This window comes from Engraulis encrasicolus, chromosome 4, assembly GCF_034702125.1.
Source record: "Engraulis encrasicolus isolate BLACKSEA-1 chromosome 4, IST_EnEncr_1.0, whole genome shotgun sequence".
Classification (NCBI taxonomy): domain Eukaryota; kingdom Metazoa; phylum Chordata; class Actinopteri; order Clupeiformes; family Engraulidae; genus Engraulis; species Engraulis encrasicolus.
Window position 1 is genome coordinate 52150393 of NC_085860.1, and position 7500 is coordinate 52157892.

Below are 7500 nucleotides of genomic sequence, written 5' to 3' on the forward strand. Positions count from 1 at the left end.
AAAGTGCAGTGTGCTTGTGTGTGTGTGTGTGTGTGTGTGTGTGTGTGTGTGTGTGTGTGTGTGTGTGTGTGTGTGTGTGTGTGTGTGTGTGTGTGTGCGCGCGTGTTTTGAGTTAGTGCAGGTTGAGAGTTCAGTCACAAAAATAGTAGTGCAGGTGGAATCAGTCGCAGATATGGTGGTGGGGGATGAGGGGGGGGGTTGTCAGTGGCCTTGCTGGCTAGAGGCTGACAGTGGAGGGAGAGTGGGTTGAGTGTTCAGTAACTTGATCGCTTGGTGCATTGAGCTGCTTGCCAGCCTGGTGGTACGGGAACGGAGGCGCCTGTACCTCTTTCCAGAGGGCAGGAGGCTGAACAGTTTGTGTGCAGGGTGGCTTGTGTCTTTGATGATCATCAGTGCTTTCCGGGTAAGGCGTGTGGTGTAAATGTCCTGCAGGGAGGGGAGTGGTACTCCAATGATCTTCTTCGCTGTGTTCACAACACGCTGGAGTGTCTTCCTGTTTTTCTCCGTGCAGCTTCCTCCCCACACTGTGATGCAGTTGGACACGACGCTCTCTATGGTTCCTCTGTAGAATGTTGTCATGATGGAGGGTGTAGCACTTGCCTTCTTTAGTTTGTGCAAGAAGTAGAGATAATGATGGGCCTTCTTCGCCAGTGATGTAGTGTTGGTGGTCCAAGAGAGGTCGTCGCTGATGTGCTCTCCAAGGAACTTGGTGCTGCTCACTCTCTCCACAGCATCGCCGTCGATGGTCAGTGGTGGCAGTTGTTTTTGGACCCTCTGAAAGTTGACAACAATCTCCTTGGTCTTGTTGACATTCAGCAGGAGGTTGTTGTCTTTGCACCATGTGGCCAGCAGGTCTACTTCTTCTCTGTAGTGAGTCTCATCGCCCTTGGTGATGAGGCCCACCAGTGTTGTATCATCCGCAAACTTCACTAGATGGTTAGTGCTGTGGGTCGTTGTGCAGTCGTGTGTCAGCAGCATGAACAGCAGGGGGCTGAGAACACAACCTTGCGGAGCCCCCGTGCTCAGGGTCACGGTGCTTGAGGTGTTATTCCCTACCCGTACTGCTTGTGGTCTTTGCATCAGGAAGTCCAGCAGCCAGTTGCAGAGGGAGGTGCTGAAACCTAGTTCCAGTTTTCTGATGAGTTGTTGTGGTATTATGGTATTGAATGCTGAACTGAAGTCAATGAACAGCATTCTCACATATGAGTCTTTATTGTCCAAGTGGGTGAGGGCTGGATGGAGGGCAGAGCAAATTGCATCCTCTGTGGATCGCTTGGCTCGGTATGCGAACTGGTAGGGGTCCAGGTTGGGGGGTAGGGTGGCTTTGATGTGTGACAGGACTAGCCGTTCGAAGCATTTCATGATTATGGGCGTCAGTGCTACAGGACGGTAGTCATTGAAGCATGATGGTGATGATTTCTTCGGCACGGGTATGATGGTAGCAGCTTTGAAAAGTGATGGGATGACTGCTTGCTCCAGAGAGATGTTAAAGATGTCTGTGAAGACATCTTTCAGCTCTTCTGCACAATCCTTCAACACTCGGCCAGGTATGTTGTCTGGGCCAGCTGCTTTGCGTGGGTTGATGGTGGCCAGTGTCCTCTTCACACTGGCAGAGGAGAGGTAAAGGGGTTGATCATGGTGGGGAGGGGGAGTTTTCTGTGGATGAGTGTCATTTTGTGCTTCAAAACGGGCAAAGAAACTGTTCAGGTCGTTTAGCAGAGAGGTGTTGTTGTCACAGCTTCGTGGTGCAGGCTTATAGTCCGTGATGGCCTGTATGCCCTGCCACAGGCTCTGTGCATCTCTGCTGTCTTTGAAGTGTGTTGTTATTTTGTCCGAGTATTCCTTTTTTGCTTTCCTGATGCCCTGGGACAGGTTTGCTCTTGCTGTTTTTAGGCCAGCTACGTCTCCTGCTCTGAAGGCTTTGTCTCTGGCCCTCAGCAGTCATTGAACGTCTCCTGTGAACCATGGCTTCTGGTTGGCCCTGGTGGTGATGTGTTATTCATGAAAAAGGTAACATTAGTGAATGGGCAGCATGAATTCTGGAAATAAACAACTAAAAATCTCACACAGTGTCCGTTTAATGGTTTTTGGGAAACGCAACCCAGAGCAGGTAGTTAGGGTAGCTTTACAGACGGCTTGTCCTCTGAGTTCGTACCTGACGGTGATTATCAGGGGAGGTGACAGCAGTCTATAGCAGTGTTTCTCAACAGGGGTGCCGCGGAGACGTGGCTGATAAATAAATTATGTAATATAATACATATTTGTCTAAATTGATAAGGTAATGTTAGTCAGTGGAATTTTTCATCTGCCATTTACGTACAATTAGAAAATAAAGTAAATAGGTCGCCCCCGTCAGCTGCAACTTCGAACGTAGGTCGTGTGACTTCTCCAAATGTAAGCTTGTATGGTATCGGATGCGATGCCATTTTACGGCTTGTTGGTTTGGGGTGCCTCGCCTAAAAAATGGTTGAGAAACACTGGTCTATAGTATGTAAATAATTATATGTAACTGTAAAAGGCAACCCTATGGCACAACCCCTCACCCCCACACACATAAGACCAAACAAAACGAAAATAAAATAAAACAAAAATCTGAGCCACGTTTTGAGATTGTAACATTTGAAGTACTCCATATTTATAAGAGAACTGTACCTACAGTAAAAAAAGATACTGAAGTTTGTTATTTGGTATTTTTGTTGATAAATGTTAGGTGGGACTAAAATGCGTCATGCTGCTGACATCATCACAGCAGAAAAGGGGATTTTTTTTGCTTCCAGGAAATAGCTCAAAATCTTTGGTCATGGACCGTTCTTGTTTAGACGAGGTTGTGGTGGTGACACACGGCTAATAGCATGCTCGTTAGCTGACTCAGTCTACATGGCATGGTGGAGTGACGTGAGAGACACAGAGGGCTCCTAGCGTATCCTAGCGAGACTGTGACGCATGGGCATCTATCTATGAGTATCTATACTATGGATTACTTACTCCTTGGGAGGGGAAGGAAAAATTAGTTTCACACAGATAAGGATGCGTGACTGTCTATGTGTGTCTACAGTACTCTCTGTGTCAGTCACTTAGACCGTGCTTTAAATGAAATTGAACCGTGCAAATGAAAATGTGTGGCTGTAAAACACAAGACACACTAAATGACACATACAATACGCTCAGTAATTTGTGTAATGTAAAGCTTGTGTGATTTTAAAAAAATAAAAAAAACAATTGCAATGCAAACATTTCTGCTGAGGCCCTTGCTGTACCAGGGTCATTTAGACTATGTTTGAATAATTTTGCATTGATGCCTGATGAAGGTTCAGCGTGATCGAAACGTTGCTTTTTAAATAATAAAGTTTATTTTTGGAGCTGATCGACAGTGTGCAGACCTACCTTTTCCAACTGTCTGACTCTTTTGTCTGGCACCTGCAACAAGTGTTTTTGGATGTGCGCACCCTAAACAAAACTACATTTAGACTATGTGACATAGATCCAGAAAGTCCATTTTCATATGAATGTGTGAGTTTCATTTAAAACATGCACATAAAATATGCGGCCCCTAAAACACAGAACTGACCAAAGCAAATGACAACCTGCAGACTAAAAGCATCACACACAACGATGCACCACACAATATGTGTGCTTTGATGACGTGAAGCTTATCACTGTATGTCTGTCACCACTGTCAATGTACAGCAGACCTTCCATGAAAGGCTGCCCTAGATCGAATTAAATGCAATTTACCCATACAGCATAACCCCACCCACAGACATCACATAATGTCTGACTGTTGCCAACGTCTTCCACCTGCCACATTGTTTATTTATTTATTTATTTGTACATGGGGAATGCCTCTTGAGATGCAATGCAGTCCCCTTGAAACTGGACAATATAGACAGTACAAGACAAAACATTACATCATACAAGACAACACACATTCACACACTCATTCAAACAGCAGCCTCTTCGTTCCCCCACCTCTACAACCCCCAAAGCAGTATGTTCTTGGTTAGTGGGACAGGCAGTAAGTACTGATCTTCTGCCGTCACATCAGTGCCTGATTCTGAGTCATAGGCGCCTGAGAGCAGGGGCAGGGCGACTGACAGCTTTAGCCAGGGCGGCACAGGACAGGACAAGTCATCTGAAAGGGCCCCCCCCTCTACTTAAAACATGTAATCAGGGCTCTAAATTAACACCAGCCAACCGGCCAAATGCTGATGAAATGTCATTTTGGCTGGTAGAAAAGACCAACTTACTAGCCACTTTGACCCATTAGTGAATGTTTGTTTGGCTAGTAAGATTTCATCTACTAGCCATTTTGGCTGGTGGTGAAAATGATTAATTTAGGGCCCTGCATGCAATGTGATGTGGAAGACAATTCTCAGCCCCTCTCTCTCCCTGGGCCCGGGACACCTGACCTCTTTACCCCCCCACCCCTGGTTCACTTCCCTGCCTGAAAGTCACATTTATGACTGGTGACAGGCTTTCCTAGCATTCAACAGTGAGAGATTATATGTTTTTATGGCCCCTGTCATACTTCCCTATGGCTCTGCTCTACGTGGACATTGACCTCTTGCTAACCAGGCACATCAGAGACAGCAGACAGCGTTTCTATGTTACTCAGAGAGATACCTGACTAACACAGTTACAGTGGTACACACACAAAGAACGCTTTTCTAGTCTTGTATATTTTTTTTAACCGTATGATTGTTTTGCACAGGGTTTTATAAATACAAACACAATACACCAAGCTCACCTCTAACTTGCCTTAGCATTTTGAGGACAACTGCTTTGTCTGAATAGCAGTAGTGGTAGATAGCATATGAAATCTTTTGCTTTCTCGCTCTATATTTGTAAAGTATCTTTGTGTCTCTTTTATTTGTGCTATGTTTCTTGGTACATGCAGAGGTAGTAAGTAGCCTATATGGTAGAATGATAAGAAAGTCACTGATTAAGTGGAAAGGGAGTTCAATCTACAGATCTTCCAGCGCCATCTTCTGGACGAGGGTGGGAATACACAGAATAGTGCAAAAAACCCTCATCCTTGTATGTGTGTGTGTGTGTGTGTGTGTGCGTTCGTCTGTGTCTATGTTTGTGCGTAGTTCATGTGTCTGGCTGTGAGCAGGGCAAAGCGTTGCGTCTGAACTCTACTGACGGAAGGCTGGTAGTGGAGGGAGACGGAACGCTGAGGGTCCGGAACCCTCTGAGACTGCCGTCACGGCGCCACACGCACTCGCTATTCACCTCTGGGTCGGGGGCGGAGCAACGCTCTGTGCAAATCTCACTGCACTATGAGCCTCTCAGCCCTCAACAGGTACGGTGTGGCACGTCACGTGTGTGTGTGTGTGTGTGTGTGTGTGTGTGTGTGTGTGTGTGTGTGTGTGTGTGTGTGTGTGTGTGTGTGTGTGTGTGTGTGTGTTAATGTTACAGTAAAAATGCAGTTAATTCAAGAGAGTACTCTGGGATCAAAACACACTCTAGAAGATGTTAAATTGACTCTCTAAGTGTTGGGATTAACTCTGTAATTGTACTGTGTAGTGTGTATGTCTCTCTTCACTATGATCTAATACTCTCTTTCTTCCCAACTCCTCTCACTCCTCTACAACTCCACTTCCTTTACACTTTCGCCATCTCCTCTCCTCTCCTCTCCTCTCCTCTCCTCTCCTCTCCTCTCCTCTCCTCTCCTCTCCTCTCCCCCTTCTCTCCCCTCCTCTCCTCTCCTCTGCTCTCCTCTCCTCTGCTCTCCTCTCCTCTCCTCTACCCACCTCTCCTCTCTTCTCCTCTTAACTTCCTCCTTCTCCTACTCCTCTCTCCTCTCCTCTCCTCTCATTTCTTTTCCTCTCCTCTCCTCTCCTCTCCTCTCCTCTGCTCTTAACCTCCTCCTCCTCTCCTCCACTCTCTCCTCTCCTCTCCTCTTCCTCCTCCTACTCTCCTCTGCTCCTCCACTCTCTCCTCTTCCTCCTCTCCTCTCATTTCCTCTCCTTTCCTCTTCCTCCTCTCCTCTCCTCTCCCTCCTCTCCTCTCATTTCTTTTCCTCTCCTCTCCTCCCCTCTCCTCTCCTCCTTTCCTCTCCTCTTCTCCTCTCCTCCTCTCCTCTCCTCTGCTCTCCTCCCCTCTCCTCTCCGCTCCTCTCCGTTCCTCTCCTCTCCTCTCATTTCTTTTCCTCTCATCTCCTCTCCTCTCCTCCTACTCCTCTCCTCTCCTCTCCTCTCCTCTCCTCTCCTCTCCTCTCCTCTCTTCTCCTCTCTCCACCTTCTCCTCTCCTCTCCCCTCCTCTCCTCTCTTCTCCTCTCCTCTCCTCCTCTAAGGTGGATGGTGTGCCTCCCCCAGTCCTCTATTTTCCACATTCCTCTGCGGGGCTCCACAGGCGGAAGCGGGAGTGGACCATCCCCCCCATCAGCCACTCTGAGAACGACAGAGGGCCGTTTCCTCACAGGCTTGTGCAGGTATATTACAGTATTAGGCACATTGGCTCCGACAGCACTGCGGCGCACTTTTGCTTCCGACAGAATTCGGACCCCCAAACCCAATTTCACACAAACATAGCATTGAACGTCAATGAGCCGACAAAATAGAACTTGTCTCTAATTGCTATCCGACATCAGCGAATGTCCACAGACATCGGCGCCAGTGTGCGGTGTTCTCTTGAAAACAATGGAATCGAACTTTTGCGGAGCAGTGCTCAGCACTTTGTCGGAGCCGGTGTGCGGAAGCCTGTATAATTATTATTATTATTATGATTATTGTTATTATTATTGTTGTTATTATTGTTGTTATTATTATTATTAGAACAATAATAAGTAGGCCTATTATTATGTAAGGGTTAACGTTCGGCGAGAAGGTCGCTACCGTGGAATAGCAGCACGACAGAGAGAATCTTTAGACCCCGACGCGGAGCGGTCGGAGAAGTGCTGCTATTCCACAAAGCGACCGACTCGCCGAAAGTTAACCCGCTTATTATATGGATATACTTAAATGATTCACACATGCGGGGACATTTCTTTAGACCTATTGTTAAGATTGTTGCTGCGCAAAACAAAACAGTGCCGTTGTGGAACACCGCTAGGCAACAGCTAGGTAGGCTAGCCAGGACAACAGGTGTTGTCTATCACAGCAGCTGATTAGAGTGACAAAAGACCGGACCCCCTGCGGAGTGATATGAAACATTCGCTTTAGCCACTGACTTGTATACAAGCCAGTGGCTTTAGCAGTGAACGTCTTGTTGCCATTGACACAGCGGTAGCCAGGACAACGGGTGCTGTCTATCACAGCAGCTGATTAGAGTCTTGTTGAAAAGTCGCTTTAGCAGTGAAAAGTCTTGTTGCCATTGACAGCGGTCTGTTATAGACCAACCCGTCCGTTATCGAAAAATAACAGACGTCCGAACGTTGGGGAGCCCCGTTGAAATGAATGGAGCATTCGACAGATGACGTCACAACCATATAATAATATGTAATAATAATATTGTTATCATTGTTCATGGTGGAATAGTGAAACGCTGAATTCATT

The 7500-nt window shown here is 46.9% G+C and overlaps 1 protein-coding gene across 1 annotated transcript in view; it reads left to right on the top strand.

Annotated features, from left to right (window-relative positions):
* Positions 1 to 7500, top strand: part of LOC134448121 (B-cadherin-like) — a 32343-nt gene that overhangs the window by 12579 nt on the left and 12264 nt on the right. Inside the window, exons 3-4 of the mRNA XM_063197878.1 lie at positions 5094 to 5305; positions 6300 to 6437. Of these exons, the coding sequence (XP_063053948.1) occupies positions 5094 to 5305; positions 6300 to 6437 (350 nt within the window). The remainder of the gene's footprint in view (positions 1 to 5093; positions 5306 to 6299; positions 6438 to 7500) is intronic.